This window comes from Drosophila novamexicana, unplaced genomic scaffold, assembly GCF_003285875.2.
Source record: "Drosophila novamexicana strain 15010-1031.04,08,12 unplaced genomic scaffold, DnovRS2.1 tig00000739-arrow-arrow-pilon, whole genome shotgun sequence".
Taxonomy (NCBI): domain Eukaryota; kingdom Metazoa; phylum Arthropoda; class Insecta; order Diptera; family Drosophilidae; genus Drosophila; species Drosophila novamexicana.
This window is the reverse complement of record NW_020824819.1, coordinates 383,783-403,110: the sequence shown is the minus strand read 5'-3', so window position 1 is coordinate 403,110 and position 19,328 is coordinate 383,783. Positions and strand designations below refer to the sequence as shown.

At 45.8% G+C, this 19,328-nt stretch overlaps 1 protein-coding gene across 1 annotated transcript in view; it reads right to left on the bottom strand.

Moving 5' to 3' along the window:
* The window catches only part of LOC115763502, a 95,870-nt gene that overhangs the window by 41,285 nt on the left and 35,257 nt on the right, over nucleotides 1-19,328 (bottom strand). Inside the window, exons 11-29 of the mRNA XM_030706099.1 lie at nucleotides 13,937-14,080; nucleotides 13,658-13,735; nucleotides 11,548-11,730; nucleotides 10,821-11,306; nucleotides 8,317-10,761; nucleotides 7,636-8,256; nucleotides 7,254-7,571; nucleotides 6,286-6,609; nucleotides 5,902-6,219; nucleotides 5,500-5,832; nucleotides 5,093-5,419; nucleotides 4,701-5,018; nucleotides 4,165-4,488; nucleotides 3,779-4,102; nucleotides 3,085-3,714; nucleotides 2,674-3,012; nucleotides 2,301-2,609; nucleotides 1,675-1,998; nucleotides 5-1,594 (exon numbers count right to left, since the gene is read on the bottom strand). Of these exons, the coding sequence (XP_030561959.1) occupies nucleotides 5-1,594; nucleotides 1,675-1,998; nucleotides 2,301-2,609; nucleotides 2,674-3,012; nucleotides 3,085-3,714; nucleotides 3,779-4,102; nucleotides 4,165-4,488; nucleotides 4,701-5,018; nucleotides 5,093-5,419; nucleotides 5,500-5,832; nucleotides 5,902-6,219; nucleotides 6,286-6,609; nucleotides 7,254-7,571; nucleotides 7,636-8,256; nucleotides 8,317-10,761; nucleotides 10,821-11,306; nucleotides 11,548-11,730; nucleotides 13,658-13,735; nucleotides 13,937-14,080 (9,735 nt within the window). The remainder of the gene's footprint in view (nucleotides 1-4; nucleotides 1,595-1,674; nucleotides 1,999-2,300; nucleotides 2,610-2,673; nucleotides 3,013-3,084; nucleotides 3,715-3,778; nucleotides 4,103-4,164; nucleotides 4,489-4,700; nucleotides 5,019-5,092; nucleotides 5,420-5,499; nucleotides 5,833-5,901; nucleotides 6,220-6,285; nucleotides 6,610-7,253; nucleotides 7,572-7,635; nucleotides 8,257-8,316; nucleotides 10,762-10,820; nucleotides 11,307-11,547; nucleotides 11,731-13,657; nucleotides 13,736-13,936; nucleotides 14,081-19,328) is intronic.

The following is a 19,328-nucleotide window of genomic DNA, read 5'->3' as shown; positions in this document are numbered from 1 at the left end:
TTACGTATTTTGGAACATTGCACGAAGGGATCACCAGTCATACCGCGTGGACATGTGCAAATAGGGCTGTGGTTCTTCGTGCTGCAGATGGCACGTATTCCGCACGTGTGGAGGCAGGGGTCTACGCATTTATTGTTTACACAGGCACGCTCTGAGGCGCATTCTGCGCTGACAACGCACTCGGGTCGGCAGTTTGGTGGTTGGCTGATAAAGCCTGATTGGCAAGAGCACACCGCTTGGTTGTTGATACTGCGGCAATTGCTGTTCGGACCGCATGGCGATGGCACGCAGGGATTTACTGGCGGCGGAGGTGTAACCGGTACTTGTCGACAGCTAAAGAACGGATCACCGCTATAGCCCGCCGGGCAATTGCAGGTGGGCACATGGTTATCTACGGTACATATGGCATACTCTCCGCACATGTTAGCGCACGGATCAATGCATTTAAAGCGCACGCATGCCTGTGCTAGACTACAGTCATCGTTGGTTTCGCATTCGCGACGGCATCCTCGCTGAGCATCGTAGGGATTGCCCTCAAAGCCATCGTGACAATAGCACGCGCCGGCACCATTGCGTTCTCGGCACTCTGCGTGTGGACCACAGGGCGAGGGCTCGCAGGGTGATGTGGGTAGTTGAGTAGGCAGTACTGGAGCAATGAGCTGACAACCAAAAAGAGGATCACCCTCGTAGCCATCGGCGCAGGAGCAAACCGCATTGTGTTGGACAACCTGACAGACGGCGTTGCTGCCGCATGAGCCGGGACAAGGATCAATGCAACGTTCCTGTTGGCAGGACAGATGATTTTGACATTCATCGTTGTTAGTGCACTCTGGTCGACAGCTGGGCGGACGTCCAATATAGTTCGCCTGGCAGGAGCAGGCTGCCTGCTGTCCAATCTCACGGCAAATTGAGTTCGGACCACAAGGTGAGGGTACACATGGATTCTCGGTACTTTTTCCCACATCAGTTACACATCCCGAGATTGGGTCACCGGTCATGCCTGGCACGCAGCTGCAGATGGGGTTGTGGTTAACCACTTGGCATTTGGCATTATCTCCGCAAGCGCCGCGACAGGGATCGGCGCATTTCTGATTGATACAGGCACGATTTTGTGCGCACTCAGAGCTGACCACACATTCGGGTTTACAGCTGGGTGGTGCTCCAATGTAACCTTCCAGGCAGCTGCACACCGCATGGCTGTTAGTTTCATGACACTGACTATTGGGTCCACATGGTGAAGGCTGGCAAGGATTCTCCGGACGCCGGGTAACGACTTCAGTAAGTGCGCATGAACGATGTGGATCGCCTGTGTAACCATCGAAGCACATGCAATTGGGTGCATGGTTTAATACGCGACATTCAGCATTGATGCCACAGGCACCGGGGCAGGGATCCTGGCATTTGTTGTTGATGCAGGCACGTGATCGATCGCAATCGGCATTTTGTACACATTCCGGTCGACAACCACTGTACGGATCACCAAAGTACTCAGGCAAGCATGCACAGGAGCCGGCACCGGTGCGTTCACGACAGATAGCATTGGCACCACATGGGCTCGGATTACATGGATTACGAGGAGCTTCCGTTGGCGTGACTATAGTAAATAAATGTGGACAAAATAATGCAAATATATATTAGAAATATGGGTTGCATAAAGACTAGAATGATTTATACTTTGTTGTATAATAGCACAGCCTGAGAAGGGATCTCCGGTGTAACCAAGCTCGCATTGGCAGTTCGGATTATGCTTGATAACGGTACACTGTGAGTGTATCCCGCATGCACCGATACATGGGTTAGCACAGCGCTGATTAACGCAGGCCAAGTTGGCTGGACAATCGGGACTAGACATGCACTCGGGTCGGCAGTTGGGTGGCCGTCCGAGATAGTCGGGTAGGCAGGAGCATGCAGGTGTACCGCGCACATCGACGCATTTGGAGTTTGGTCCGCAGGGTGAGGGCACACAGGGATTACCAGATTCTTTGGGTGTTGGTTCCACTACATAGCCAAGCCAAGCCAGACATGCCAGATAGTTGAAGTAGGTGGATACACAAACACATATACACATGCACATAGTATAGTTGGGAAATTCAGATAGTGTAGAGTAATTGGTAGAGTGTACATAAAATCAAAACATAAATTAGAAAAAATAAAGAACATTAAGGTGAAGGATTTATATACATGCAGGAAAGAAACAGATAGCCTCCGCCAGCTGGACAGGAATATACACAAATTTAACTTTAACCCTATCACTCACTGTCCAACTGGCTTAAACATCAGTTTGTGCTACTCATGCTTACATAGAACGCGAGTGCATCGATTGAAGGGATCTCCAGTATAGCCTGGTGCACAGGAACATGCAGGATAGTGGTTAATAACCTGGCAACGCGCTTCAATGCCGCAAGTGCCGGGGCAGGGATCGACGCACTTCTGATTTTGACAGTTAAGATCTTGTGCGCAATCCGAGCTAACAATGCATTCGGGCCTACAGTTGGGTGCAGAGCCAATGATACCGGGCTGACAGGAGCAGACGGCATGGTTGTTTATTTCGCGACATTGACTGTACGGACCGCAGGGTGAAGGCACGCAGGGATTTTCATTGATTACAGCTAGGAGTGGTAAAGGGTAAGATGTAAGTTCTGTGCAAGATCCTTGATTGGTCTGTAAACCTACGTGGTTCAGGTAGTTTTGGTATTTCACGACATGCACTCGATGGGTTTCCAGTATAACCAGCTAAGCAGAGGCAGCTGGGCAAGTGATTAGACACGCGACACTCCGCGTTTAAGCCACAAACACCCGGACAAGGGTCCACGCATTTCTGATTGATGCAAGATCTTTCACGTGAGCAGTCGCTGTTCACTACGCACTCCGGACGGCAGCCACTGTACGGATCACCAAAATATTCTGGTAGGCACGTACAGGAGCCAGCCCCATTGCGCTCTCGACACTCCGCATTCGGACCGCAAGGTGTAGGTGCGCAGGGTGTTAAATGTTCTTCAGGCGTGGCGATAGCTAAGGGTCATACATAGCAGACAAGAAATTAGAACTTCTTTCAGGGAGAACTCGACGGAGCTATAGGCTTACGTTGCGGGTTGCACCCAGCAAATGGATCGCCCGAGTAGCCGCTTTCGCAGGTGCAAACTGGTGAGTGATTAACCACGTTGCAAAAAGCGTTAAAGCCGCACGAGCCGGGACATGGATCCTTGCAATGCTCGTTGATACAAGCCAGATTACTGGGGCATTCCGAGTTTTGTGTGCATTCCGGGCGACAATTTGGTGCACGTCCAATATAGTTGGGCAAGCATGAACAGACGCCGGTTTCGTCAACCACGCGACATTGCGAGTTTGGACCGCAGGGACTTGGTACGCAAGGATTCTCATTGGATTTAGGAGCTTCGGGCTCTTGCTGCCAGGGTGCGCAACGCACAAACGGATCGCCACTATAGCCAGCTGGGCAGGAGCAAATAGGATTGTGGTTGGTCACCTTACAAACGGCTTCATTACCGCAAGTGCCTGGACATGGGTCTACACAGCGCAGATTAATGCACGCCTTGTCTTGTGAGCACTCGGAGCTAACCGAGCACTCGGGACGACAGGCAGGCGGTGCACCAATATAGTTAGCAATGCACGAGCAGACTGCATGTCCATTCACCTCGCGGCACTGGCTATAGGGACCGCATGGTGATGGTTGACATGGTTGCACAGGAGGCGCCACTATAAAATTGGGGTGAAATATTACTAGACTGATTTTATCGGTTTTTTTTTATGAATACTCTACATTTGGGTATTTCTCGGCAGTACTGTGACGGATTGCCCGTATAACCGGATGGACAACTACAGCTGGGCGAGTGATTGATGACGTGACACTCGGCGGCAATGCCGCATACGCCTGGACAGGGATCTCGGCACTTGTTGTTAAGGCAGGCTCGATTTTTGGAACAGTCGCTGTTAAGCACACACTCCGGGCGACACTCTGTGTATGGGTCGCCACTATATTCAGGCAGGCAGGTGCAGGAGCCGACGCCGTTCCGCTCTTTACAGAGAGCATTGACACCACAAGGACTGGGATTACAGGGTTCAGCAATTTCGGGCGGTACAATAACTGGGAAAAATGCATAGATTTAACATAAGGAATTGGCTCTTCACAGCTTGTTAAACTCTTACTTTGTGGACTACACTCAGAGAATGGATCGCCGATGTAGCCATCGAGGCAACGGCAAATTGGTCTATGATTATTTACAAGGCAGGTTGTTTGAATGCCGCAGGTGCCCACGCAGGGGTCCTGGCAGCGTAGATTGATGCAGGCTAAGTTCCCAGCACACTCGGAGTTCGAGGTACACTCGGGCCGACAATTTGGCGCCCTACCCACATAATGTTGCAAGCATGAGCAGACGGGCTGCTCATTAGCCGCCGACACCCTACACTGCGAGTTGGGTCCGCATGGCGAAGGCACACACGGATCGACGCGATTGCTTATGATGGGGCGTTCTACATTTACCAATACACCATATATGATTACAGCATGCACCACAAAAAGCCATATTAAATTGTACATAAAGGAAAGAAAGATTTATAGATATATATATTAATATATATATATAGTATGGTTGACAGATATGATTCTTCGCATGAGATGAAATGAGGCAAGCGAGCCGAAGCAAGCTTGTATTTTATGAAGAAACGCAATGATGTTTTCTTACTTTCTTCGAGTAGACAGCGTACGAAAGGATCACCACTGTAGCCGGGGCTGCAGGAGCAAATGGGATTGTGATTTACTACGCGACAGAGCGCATTGTTCCCGCATGTGCCAGGGCAAGGATCTTTGCAGCGCTCGTTAATGCAGGACTTGTCCTGGCTGCATTCCGAACTGCTCATGCATTCGGGCCGGCAGTTAGGTGGTGCGCCCACATAATTTGGAATGCATGAGCAGACTGCATGACCGTTGAGTGCGCGGCAGTTGCTATATAAACCGCATGGTGAGGGTTGACATGGATTTTCGGGCACAATAGGATCGGGATCTAGACACATTAAAGAGTGTGCTATTAATTAGGATTGTTCTAAACGTGCTTCTAACGTATGAGGTCAGTCTTACATCGTGGAGATTCGGGTACTAAATGACAGCCCACTATGGGATTTCCTGTATAGCCTGGTAGGCATTCGCAGTTGGGCGCGTGATTAAATACGGCACATAGCGCACTATGGCCGCACATACCCGGACATGGATCGACGCACTTCTGGTTGACACAGGCTCGCGTTTTGGGGCAATCCGAGTTGATCACACACTCGGGTCGGCATTCGACGTAAGGATCGCCAAAGTATTCGGGCAAACATTTGCAGGCTGCGGCTTGATTACGCTCCTCACATAGAGCGTTTAGACCACAAGGGCTGGGTCGACAGGGTTGTGTGGTTTCTACGGGTGCTGTGTAGTTAACAGACAACATGATTGAGTGCATTGACATAAAAGGTTCGGGGAAAGTGTGTTTAAGGAACGGGACGTACTTTCTAAGATTTTGTAGCAGCTGGAAAATGGATCTCCTGTGTAGCCTTGTTGGCACATGCACACGGGCGCGTGGAAGCTGACATGGCAGATCGCGTTATTGCCACAGGAGCCAATACATGGATCGGCGCAGCGTGCATTCATGCAGGCCATACGAGCCGGGCACTCAGAATTAATACTGCATTCGGGCCGGCATGCAGGAGGACGTCCGATATAGTTGTTGAGACAGGCGCAGACGGCACCGCTACTTGCGACTTGGCACTGTGAGTTAGGGCCGCAGGGCGAAGGCACGCAGGGATTAACCGGTTGTATGGGATCGGGAATGGGTGCTGGCTCTACAAGCATGGCAAGGTTGAAATATATTAAGTGATGCTGTCTAACAAGGGGGCCTATGGAAGACATACTTTGTTCGGGCACGCACTGATGGAATGGATCACCAGTATAACCATCATAGCAGCTGCAGATGGGCGAATGATTCGTTGTCCGGCAGCGCGCATTGTAGCCACAGGTGCCGGGGCAGGGATCGCGGCATCTCTGATTAATGCAGGCCCTATCTGAGGTACACTCTGCACTTGTCAAACACTCCGGCTTGCAGTTGGGTGGATTGCCCAAATAATCTGGCAAGCAAGCGCAGACTGGACGACTCCCAACAACATGACAGGTGCTAAAGAGGCCGCAGGGGGACGGTCTGCATGGATCTTTGGGCAGTGGCAGGTACATATCTACAATCAGGCATGTGAGATCATTTTTAATCAGAGACTCTATATCGCACTGTTGGGAGTGCATACTTGTGGGTCGCTCCACGCAGGCGCGTAATGGATTTCCTGTGAAACCTGGCTCACAACTGCAAACGGGTTGATGATGAGTAACGCGACAAACCGCATTAAAACCGCATGCATTCGCACAGGGATCGCGACACTTCATATTGATACAAGCCTTGCTACCGGGGCAGTCGCTGTTTTGCACACACTCGGGTTGGCAATTAATGTATGGATCACCAAAATAATTTTGAATGCATCTGCATGAGCCAGCACCGTTGCGCTCGCGACAAATGGCATTTGCACCACATGGCGATGGATAGCATGGATCAGTGGGTACATCGGGCACCACAACTGGTATAAACATGGACATGTCATAGGAATAGCAAGCAGGTTGATGATGCATATAATAAATTAAAGATATAGATAAATGTACAGAATAGACTTACAAGCTAGACATTGACATACATAACAAATAGCTAAACAATATCTAGTCGAGAGTGTTGAGCTGTAGATAATACCCTGTACCCAGGTCTACGAATTTATTATTATATACTAAAAAAATGCAATATATTAATAATATATTGCATATTAATAATATGTTGCACTTTTTTTTATTATTCATTTAAAATGAACTTTATTCAAATTTAGACTTGTAAAATAACTGTTATCAGCATGCATGATACATTTTTGATATTTTGCCATAAGCACATTCAAATCTGTCAAACTCTTTATAGCATAGAAAATGCTTAGTAGTGCTTCTAAGTTTCATTTTCAAATTTTTGTGGGTACAAGGTAAAGGTAGATGAAAGAGTGATGAAAGGATATATACACAATACAAAGAACATGCATGAAATGAGATCCATAAGCCCTTAGTCTATAATACCACTGAAAAAAACATTTAACATTAACCAGGCAAATGGGCGGTTGAGGTGCATCACAGTAATGCAACCGACCGCGTCGAATGGATTGCAAATAGTGAAATAAGATGTACTCACTTTGATGCATGTTGCAACCCGTGTACGGATCGCCTTCGTAACCGTCAAGACAACTGCACTTGGGCTGATGATGCTGTGTATTACACAACGCATTAAAGCCGCAAGTGCCAATGCAGGGATCTTCGCAGCGCTGGCGTATGCAGGCGCGATTCGAGGGGCAGTCTTGGTTAATAACGCATTCGGGTCGGCAGTTGGGTGGTGCACCGAACATGCCCTCCAAGCAAGAGCACTCTGCACGATTGTTCACATCGCGGCACATGGCATTTGGCCCACAAGGATTTGGTAGGCAGGGATTGACAGCGGGTCGTGACTCAGGCGCTGTAATAAGAATCATAAGTTGAGTAAAAGCTGACTTGAAAGTTGTTTGGTTTCCATTACTTACGTTTAGGAACACATTGTTCGAATGGATCTCCTACATATTCATTTGGGCAAGTACAGATGGGATTGTGATTGTTCACTTGACATTTGGCATTGAAGCCGCATGTGCCACTGCATGGATCGGCGCACTTTTGATTAATACATGCCAAATGCTGAGCACACTCTGAGCTAACTACACATTCTGGGCGGCATGTGGGTGGTGAGCCAAAGTAACCAACCTGACAGCTGCATGTTGGATGACCCTCAACTGTGCGGCATATACTATTCGGTCCACAAGGGTTGGGCTCACACACGCTGATGGGTCCAATGGGAGTGCGTTTGCAGCCTACGAAGGGGTCGCCCTCGAAGCCACGCGTGCAACTGCAAGTGGGTAAATGGTTGATCACCCCGCACTCGGCATTGGGACCGCATGCGCCTGTGCAAGGATTTCGACAGTGCTGCTTAATGCAGGCCAATGACGATGGACATTCCGAGTTATAAATACATTCTGGTCGACAGCCGGTGTTGTATGGATCCCCAAAGTAGGGCTCAATGCAGCTGCACCGAGCGGCGTCATTATGCGGTGTGCACACTGCATTCTCTGCGCACGGATTTGGATAACAGGGGTTGATGTGATCGTGTGGTTCTGTGGTTGATTAATAAAGATAGTTACGTATATCCATTGAAAATAAAATTTTCAACTTACTCTGTTCTATGACCTTGGAGCAGCCCACGAAGGCGTCGCCCTCGTATCCTGCATCGCAGCTGCAATGAGCTGAGTGCGCAACTACCGTGCAGCGGGCATTGTGTCCACATGTGTTAGCGCATGGATTCTGACATTTTTCCTGTATGCATGCCTTATCGGTGGGGCATTCACTGCTTAGCGTGCACTCGGGTCGGCAGTATGGGGGACTGCCTATATAATTGGCAACGCACGAGCACACTGGTCGGTTCTGTTTGATCTGGCATATGGAGTTGGGACCGCACGGCGATGGTACGCAAGGATTTGCTGGTGATTTGCCATCTGGTTGCGGTTCAGGTACGCGCGAGCAAGACACGAATGGATCACCCTCAAAGAGTGCCTCACACGAGCAAATCGGATTATGATTCAGAACTTCACACCGCGCACCAATGCCGCAAGTACCTGGGCAAGGATCGGCGCAGCGTTGATTGATGCACGCCTGGTTGGGCGCACACTCTGAGCTGACCACGCACTCTGGCTGGCAAACTGGTGGAGCACCCTTGAAATTGGGTAGACAGGAGCAAGCGGCATAACCGTCAGCTGAAGCCAAGCAACGCGAGTTCGGGCCACAAGGCGAGGGCTCGCACGGATTACGACGATCGGTAGGCGGTAGCACCGGTGGCAAGTAATAAGGATTGCATGCCACGAAGGCATCACCACTGTAACCATCGGCGCACACACAAACTGGTGCATGGTTGACGACACGACACACGGCATTGACGCCACAGACACCGACACAAGCGTCCACACACTTGGAGTTCACACAAGATTTGTCCGCAGAACAGTCACTGTTGAGCACGCACTCGGGTCGACAGCCAAAGTAGGGATTCCCAAAGTAACCCTTGCGACAGACGCATGCCAAACCTCCACTTTGGCGTTTGCAGTCGGCATTGGGACCACACTGCAGCTTAGCACAACTAGCCGAAGGTGTTGGTACAATTGGTGAGGGTGGCGCACATTGTTCGTAGGGATTGCCATAGAGTCCGTTAGGGCAAGCACATACTGGGTTATGCTCGTACACGTTGCAAATAGCGTTGCGTCCACAGGAGCCCGGGCAGGGATCCAAACATCGCTGACCCAAGCATGCACGATCAAAGGGACAGTCTGAGTTTGCAATACATTCTGGTCTACAGCGGGGATTCTGCTGGGCATTGGGTCCAAAGCAGGGATCACATAGTGCTACACCATCGCCAAACACGGAGCACACATCATTTGGTCCACAAGGCGAGGGTGCACAAGGATCACGTGAGATGTTCTTCAAAATACCAACAGGTACACACTGCAGGAAGGCATCTCCAGCGAAGCCATCAAGACAATGGCAAACAGGTGTATGCTGACGCACTTTGCAAATAGCATTAATACCGCAGATGGTGCCAGCACAAGGATCTAAGCACTTGTGATTTATGCAGGATTGAAACTCTCCGCAGTCCGAGTTAATATCGCATTCCGGCTGACAGCCGGTCTGAGGATCGCCGAGATATCCAGCTAGGCATGAGCAGACAGCGCGGTTATTTAGCAATTTGCACTCGCTGTTCAAACCACATGGACTAGGCACACAGGGGCTGGCCTTTGGTAAATCCAAGGCAAAGCAGCGCACACCAGGATTGCCGGTTAAGCCAGCATTGCAAGAACAAACGGGATGATGCTGTTCCACGCGGCAATTGGCCCCTTGACCGCAGGCACCAGGGCACGGATCGTAGCAACGGAAGCCCATACAGGCCTTGTTCTGAGGACAGTCGGCATCCACTTGACATTCGTAGCCATGGCAGCCGGCGACGGATGTTGGATCGCCAGACAAACCTTCGGGGCACACACAAGCTGTTTGACCATCACCAGCAACAACGCAGTTGGCATTCGGCCCGCAGGGATTCGGATCACACACAGTGCGACTTGGTTCCATACAGCCCAGGTAAGCATCTCCAACGTAGCCCGAACGGCAGAAGCATTCCTCGCGATTTCCGGCCACATAGCAGTCAGCATTGCGACCACATGGACCGGGCTGACACAGCTCAACAGAGACCGCTGGCTTCTCGCAAATTCTGAACGGATTTCCAATCTTGTTGTCCGGACAGTAGCAGACAGGCTGGCGCGATGAGTCGCAGATGGCACCTGTGCCACAAGGATTAGGCTCACAGGGATTGATTGGCTCCACGCAGCCGCGTATGGTGTTGGGACTCTCCACATAGCCTGGGAGGCAGGTGCATTTGGAGAATCCATTGCTCAGTACTGCACACTGCGTGTTGGGCCCGCACGGCGAGGGGTCGCATGGATTTGAGGGCAACTCACAAGCTATGAGTGGAGGTTGTCCTTCATATTCTGGCAAACAGAAGCAAACGGGAGCACCGTTGACGCGACGACAGCCAGAGTTGGGACCACAAGGATTCGGTGTGCATTCATCGCCCTCAGGAACTGCGATTTAGCGATGGCTTACATTTGTTTTTAATTAAAAAAACTCAAAAGATACTTACTGCAATTTTTGAACGGGTTACCCGTTAGTCCTTTGGGGCAGAAGCATATGGGATTTCCGTTGTCCAACTCACACTGCGCATTCAGACCGCATGGGTTGGGATCGCATGGATTCTGCGGTGGACTGCAACCCACCTCTGGATTACCATTGTATCCAGGTGGGCACTTGCAAACGCCACGATGATTGATGACATCACACAGGGCATAGGCACCACACTGACAAGGCGATATACACTTGCCATTAATGCATGCCTGGCTGACATCACACTCGGAATTAGAGCGACAACCCTGGGACTGCTGGCATAGAACATACGCATTGCCTAGGTATCCGGGCAAGCAGCGACAATCGATGCCATGATTAACCGGAACACACTCGGCGTTTTCGCCGCACGAATCCTCTTGGCAAGGATTAATACAGCGTCGATTAAGGCGATCGCATAGCTTATTGGGTGGACAATCCTCGTTGTATTGACAGACGTGGGTGCGTGCTATGGTTTTGGTTAAGGTTACGGTGCGGGTTGTTTCGTGTATTTATAATTCGATTCGTGTTGTTTTTGTACGTGAGTCAGGGCGGTACAAATTTTATACATGTGTTGACAGGTGTACGGGGAATTTATACAGTGTATGAAAGAGAGAGACATTTTGGGAAATTAAACATTTTGTGTCATATTAGCATTGAATAGCTTGAGGAAAGCAAAAGTGCAACAAGTGCTGGTTATAGCTACTAACCTGGCTGGCAACCGACAAAACCGTTGCCCTGATAGCCGTCCAGGCAACTGCAATCAGCTGCATGATTGGCATTGATACAAACCGCGTTCTGGGCACATGGATCATGCACGTCGCAAGGGTGCTGGCAACGCTCATTGATGCAGGCTTCCGTAATTCCGCAATTTGAGTTGTCCGTACATTCCACTGTGAAAGATACGAGACAAGATGAGTAATTGATCTTGTCAGTCTCAAAAGGCCGCACCAACTGTTCTTAGTTGTATTAAGTTAAATGTATTTGATGAAATCGTTGGTTAATTAATTAGTTGCTTACTTGAAGTTTGAGTTGGCACACACTTGACCATTGGGTTGCCTTCATGACCCTGCGGACAGCTGCAAATTGGTCGGTGACTCTTTGCTGTACACTTGGCACTCGAAGCACAAATTTTGGCAAATTCGCAGGGATCGTGACACAAACCCATGTAACAGGCCTCGCTTTCAATGCAATCATTGTTTGATTGGCATGGCTCGGGTGTTTTAGGCGTGCCAGGTGGCTCTACTTGTTAGAAATTATTGATTTGGTTAACAATTTTATTACTAATGTTGACTCATTAACTTATGATTGAAATGTAAATATGTTAGACTTATTTTTGGAGGGTACTCATATATACAGGGTATGTATATCATATATTCGTTATATTATGTGCAGAATGTAAAGCAATTATTCAATTTAATTTTTTTGCAGACGGTTTGTCCTAAAGTATTCACTATAAGACGCAAGCTCTCATAATAATTGACTATCATAAAGAGCTGAGTCGTGAAAGGCTATTTTAATTCAAGTTTCAGAATCAGTTCTTAAGCTGTTTGTTATAATACTGATATATTTTGTAATATGTGCAACTAACAAAAGTGCTGGACATTTCTAATGGCATTTTGACCTAACTATACAAGAGTCATCAAAATGATGTATGCCTTATGGAAATATAACTTTGTTGAAATGTAACAAAATGTGTATTTTATGTTATATAGCAATCATAAGATTGGTGAAGTGAGTTAAACAGATAAGTTAAATTTTGAAAAATAGTAAAGCCTACAGCTATTAATGCAATTTGTCTGCAAGGGTATTTAAACTTCGGCAGGTTTTTGTTCTTGTTTTGGAAACTATCATATTGTAAAATTACGGAATGTGAAATGCACACTAGTCACTTTGGTACTTAAACATGTGTATTGAAATTATTTAAATTTTTATATATATTTACAAAAGGATACAAAAGGAATAGAAATAAAATTAGAATATTACAACATTTTGGGTACCGAAAGTGACAGCATAGCCAATTGTATAGACGAATGTATATACCTTTGGGTTTGCAACGCCCCAGTTTACAGTGCTCGTTAGGAGCACAGTTAGTATCTACTGTACATGGGTTAATAACTGTAATATCTGTGGTGTTCGGTGGTGGTGTAGATGTTGTTGTGTACACCGTGATTAGATCGTTGATTTCCGTTGTTGTGCCTGCTCTAGTTGGTAGTTCCGTGGGCCAAGGCGTTGTGCTGGTCATGGTTGTCGTCTCTGGTATCTCATTTGAGGTATCAAGTCGAGTCGTCTTCATTTTCGGGGTTGTAGTGCGCCTGCCACCATCTTTGCTAGTCAGTGTGGTTGTTGTAATCACGGGTCTTGGTGTTGGCGTATCGGTTATATTGTTTTCACCATCCCGATAGCCTTTCGTGTGCCCCGACTTGATGGTTGTAGTCTCAATGGTGGGTTTACTTGTGCTGGTTTTGTTAGTAGCGCCTATGACTGTGCTCGTTTCTGTGCTAGTAGTGATGATGGTGGTGCTAGTGGTGGTACCCTTGCTTAAGGTTGGAAACATATCATCACCAGTGTTTGGGTTAGCTGTTGTTGTTGTTTGTGCTGTTGTTGTCGGTTTCACTGTGGTTTTCTTGGTAGTACTAGTTGTTATTGTTACATTAGCTAGGGAGAGAGACATATTTACATGGGTAAAGGGTAGTTATTTTATAATACAAATATATACACAATATTATATTTACACTTGTTAGTGTTTAGGAATTGCCTAGTATGATTAATGCTGAATTCACCACTTAATTTTGGAAAAAATTGAAAACTCGTACATACCTTTAATACAAGCACCAGTTGTGGGATCACACTTTGCGCCTGGTGGGCAGTGCTCACAGCCAGGAGTGCGACCTGTTGCTGTAATATTTAAATTTAATAACACAATCTAATAATTTGGACTAAATACCATTGTACTTACTGTCACGACAGTGACAACCATCACATTCGAAACCATTCCGACAATCGGATTTGCGCTGACACTCGCAGTCTAAAAATCGAAAAATATAAATAAAAACATTGTTTTTATTGAATGGGACCAAAATTTGTGACAAAACCCACCGTTGGCACAAACTGGTTGATGAGCAACAACGCGACAATCATCACTGCGACCGCATGGATTCTCATAGGCGCAGGGATCGACGCAAAGTGCATTCACGCATGCTTGTTGTGTTGGGCATTCGTCGCTGGAGGCGCAACCGATTTCTGTTTGTGCGATTTGAGGTTCCATGGTAAAGTAAATTGTTTGCATTAATTGAGGCATAAGGTATGGCTTTCGGTTAAGACATTCGTTTTAACATGTTTAATTCATATTATCAGTGTTTATATTCTTTAAGGAACCTGTTTGATAGGCAGTTTTTCTTGTGTTGTTTCAATACTGTTAGTAAATTATTATAATTTAAATATGTGTTCTAATGCTGCCACTTGAGGCACCTTCTAGCACATCTAATACTATAAAGCTTATAAGTAGATAATATAAAATGTTGTTACATTTTGTTTAGCTGTTGTTGCTGTTGCAAAACAACATATACACATGCAGGCAAGCAAGCAAGAAATATTTGAATATTTGGGGTTAGTGCATTCTTAGAAAAGCATTAGCATATACAACACCGATTAGTACTGCCACCTGGCATGCCATGCAATTAAATAATCATATTATATAAAGATAAGTAACTTACTGCACGCGATTATGTGAAATTTTCTATAAAGTGTATTAATATATACAAACAAACATATGTACTAAATACAACAAAAATCAACACAAATTTTCTTATATAACACAAAGATGATGTGATCACAACGCTGACATATGACATGCACATCGATCGCTTTCCGTAAGGAATCAAAGGACATTCCATATGACGTAATATGATATAGGGCTTGATGATACACGTAATTGCAGCAGGCAGGCAGGCAAACGTAAAGCAGGCAACTAACATGAACGAGAACAAGAACTAGAACGAGTGATCTCTACTTAATCGGCATTCAAACTTTGGTGAATACATTTATTGCTCCATTAGCGAACACATACATAGTGTTCGAGAGCTAGTCCGAGTGGTGTTTTCGTGATGGGTGATTGTGGTGAGTGCAGGCATATACATACATATACGAATAACAGCAGAGGAGCCAGTGATAAGAGCCGGGGGAAGAAGTACAAATGCAGTAGAGTTTGAAGCGTTTTGATGCCCATCTTATTGGCACACAGAAAACACTGGGATTGAATTGCTAGGGACAGAACGAAAAGAATAAAACATGCACGTGCCAGCCAACAAGTTCGGCTGGTCATTTATGGCATAAGTGGGAGGAGATATGATAAGAAGTCCATAAAAAAAGAAGAATAGGAAGACAACATGACATCAAATTGAAGTTGGCTGCTACGTATTGCCAGATGCATTGGCGATTAAAGTAGTTGGAGCCTCGGATGCCAATAAGATTCTTTACCGCAACCCTGAGGTTCTTTGCAACTCATTCACTTTTAAGGAACATGTGGATCGATATAAAGTCTTAACATTTACAAACACAGCTTTAGTTACCTGCATTAATAGAGCAACCGGGTTTATTTACATCTGCGTCGGTATCACAATAGCACATAGCGGTGTGGTTCAATGTACGACAAACAGAATAATTCTGAGCATTACAAAGGTTTTCGTAATACTCGCAGGGTCTAATGCAGAATGCTTTCAAACATATCTCATCGTCAGAACAATCGTTTGTCATGATACAAGTTGGAAATAGTTGTGTTGGAATAGTTGTGTGTTCTTCGGTTCGAGTCATGTCTGTGGTATTTGGCTCACCAAAATAAATACGCGTACCTTCCGTTATGGGTGTCGTTTGTTGAAAACCTAAGCCTAACATAGTTGTTACTGTAACGCTTTGAGTAGTTGTGCTGCGCGGATAACCCATTGATGTATAAAAGAAAGGGGTCGTGCTATTCGAAGGTTCTTCAGCTGTAGTCGGATATTGACTAACAAATGATTCGTCAACCAATGAAGTAATTCCGTATGTAGGCTCCGGTGTAGTTCCTAGATCATTCGGCGTTATTGTAATAGGTGTTTCTTTTAAAACTGGGACTGCAGTGGGGACGCTGGGACTCTGCATAGGTATTTTTTCATTTGAAATGTTTTCTTGATTATCTTGGGCTGTTGGTTCTTTTAAAACTGTGGATTCTTTAGGGACTGTTGGTACATAAGAACTAGGAAAAGTAATTTGGGTTGTTTTCATGGTCTCAGGTGGAAGTGCCGTTTGAGTAACAGCAGATGGAATAGTAGTCACTGCGGGCATAGCTCCATGCTGAGCTATTGTTGATGAAGTGGTAGTTTCCCCGGATACAGTCACTAAGGTGGTAGCCTCTGAAAGTATTCTTTCGGTTTGAGTAGTATTTGAAGTTTCAAGACTAGTCGGTTCTGTTTGAGTTATTAGAACTGTGGATTCTTCAGAGACAGTTGGTAAAGAAGTGCTAGTGAAAGCTGTTTGGGGAGTTGTCGTTATATCATTTGAAGAGGAAGTTTGCGAAACAATTGACGGATATTTCTTTGTTCGAATGGTAGTCAGTACAGGAGTAGTACCTTGCTGAGTTATTGTTGATGAAGTAGTAGTTTCCCTTGATGTAGTCACTAAGGTGGTAGCCTCTGAAGGTATCCTTTCAGTTTGAGTAGTTTTCGAAGTTTCAAGATTAGTCGGTTCTGTTTTAGTTATTAGAACTGTGGATTCTTCAGAAACAGTTGGTACAGCAGTACTAGTGAAAACTGTTTGGGTAGTTTGAGAAACAACTGACGGATATCTCTCAGTCGGAATGGCAGTCAGTCCAGGCATAGTTTCATGCTGAGTTATTGTTGATGGAGTAGTAGTGTCTCCGGATGCAGCCACTAACGTGGTAGCCTCTGCAGGTATTCTTTCAGTTTGTGAAGTTTTCGATGTTTTAAGACTAGTCGGTTCTGTGGATTCTTCAGAGACAGTTGGTACAGAGGTGCTAGTGAAGGCTGTTTGGGCAGTAGTAGTTATGTCATTTAAAGAGGACGTTTGATAATCAACTGACGGATATCTCTCAGTCGGAATGGTAGTTAGTCCAGGTATAGTTCCATGCTCAGCTAGTGTTGATGAGGTGGTAGTTTCTCCGGATGCAGTCACTAACGTGGTAGCCTCTGAAGGTATTCTTTCAGTTTGAGTAGTTTTCGAAGTTTCAAGATTAGTCGGTTCTGTTTTAGTTATTAGAACTGTGGATTCTTCAGAAACAGTTGGTAAAGAAGTGCTAGTGAAAGCTGTTTGGGAAGTTGTCGTTATGTCATTTGAAGAGGACGTTTGAAAAACAATTGGCGTATATTTCTCAGTTGGAATGGTAGTCAGTACAGGCATAGTTCCATGCTGAGTTATTATTGATGAAGTAGTAGTTTCCCTGGATGCAGTCACTAAGGTGATAGCCTCTGAAGGTTCTTCTGTGACAGTTGTTTGGATTGTTGTCGTGACGTCATTTGAAGAGGACGTTTCAGAAACTATTGATGGATATTTCTCTGTTCGAATGGTTGTCAGTTTAGGCATAGTTCCATGCTGAGTTATTGTTGATGGAGTGGTAGTTTCCCTGGATGTTGTCACTAACGTGGTAGCCTCTGAAGGTATCCTTTCAGTTTGAGTAGTTTTCGAAGTTTCAAGACTAGTCGGTTTTGTTTGAGTTATAAACACTGTGGATTCTTCAGAGACAGTTGGTAAAGAAGTGCTAGTGAAAGCTGTTTGGGGAGGTGTCGTTATGTCATTTGAAGAGGACGTTTGAGAAACAATTGACGGATATTTCTCTGTTGGAATGGTAGTCAGTTCAGGCATAGTTCCATGCTGAGTTATTGTTGATGGAGTAGTAGTTTCCCTTGATGTAGTCACTAAGGTGGTAGACTCTGAAGGTATCCTTTCAGTTTGAGTAGTTTTCGAAGTTTCAAGACTAGTCGGTTTTGTTTGAGTTATAAACACTGTGGATTCTTCAGAGACAGTTGGTAAAGAAGTGCTAGTGAAAGCTGTATGGGTAGTTGTCGTTATGTCATTTGAAGAGGACGTTTGATAATCTACTGACGGATATCTCTCAGTCGGAATGGTAGTCAGTCCAGGTATAGTTCCATGCTCAGCTAGTGTTGATGAGGTGTTAGTTTCTCCGGATGCAGTCACTAACGTGCTAGCCTCTGAAGGTATTCTTTCAGTTTTAGTAGTTTTCGAAGTTTCAAGATTAGTCGGTTCTGTTTGAGTTATTCGAACTGTGAATTCTTCTGTGACAATTGGTACAGTAGTACTAGTGAAAGCTGTTTGGGTAGTTTGAGAAACAGCTGACGGGTATCTCTCAGTCGGAATGGCAGTCAGTCCAGGCATAGTTCCATGCTGAGTTGTTGTTGATGGAGTAGTAGTGTCTCCGGATACAGACACTAACGTAGTAGCCTCTGAAAGTATTCTTTCAGTTTGAGTAGTTTTCGAACTTTCAAGACTAGTCGGTTCTGTGGATTCTTTAGAGACAGTTGGTAAAGAAGTGCTAGTGAAGGCTGTTTGGGCAGTAGTAGTTATGTCATTTGAAGAGGACGTTTGAGAAATAATTGACGGATATTTCTCTGTTGGAATGGTAGTCAGTGCAGGCATAGTTCCATGCTGAGTTATTGTTGATGGAATAGTTGTTTCCCCGGATGTAGTCACTAACGTGGTAGCCTCTGAAGCTATTCTATCCGTTTGAGTAGTATTTGAAGCTTCAAGACTAGTCGGTTCTGTTTGAGTTATTAGAACTGTGAATTCTTCTGTGACAATTGGTACAGTAGTACTAGTGACAGTTTCGGTAGTTTGAGAAACAATTGACGGATATTGCTCTGTCGGAGTGGTAGTCAGTACAGGATTAGTACCATGCTGAGCAATTGTTGATGGAATAGTTGTTTCCCCGGATGTAGTCACTAACGTGGTAGCCTCTGAAGCTATTCTATCCGTTTGAGTAGTATTTGAAGCTTCAAGACTAGTCGGTTCTGTTTGAGTTATTAGAACTGTTGATTCTTCATAGACAGTTGGTACAGAAGTACTAGTGACGGTTGTTTCGGTAGTTTGAGAAACAACTGACGGATATCTCTCAGTCGGAATGGTAGTCAGTCCAGGCATAGTTCCGTGCTGAGCTATTGTTGATGAAGTTGTGGTTTCCCCGAATGCAGTCACTAAGGTGGTAGCCTCTGAAGGTATTCTATCCGTTTGTGCAGTTTTTGAAGTTTCAAGACTAGTCGGTTCTGTTTGAGTTATTAGAACTGTGGATTCTTCATAGACAGTTGGTAAAGAAGTACTAGTGACAGTTGTTTGGGGAGTTGTCGTTATGTCGTTTGAAGAGGACGTTTGAAAAACAATTGGCGGATATTTCTCAGTTGGAATGGTAGTCAGTACAGAAATAGTACCATGCTGAGTTATTATTGATGAAGTAGTAGTTTCCCTGGATGCAGTCGGTTCTGTTTGAGTT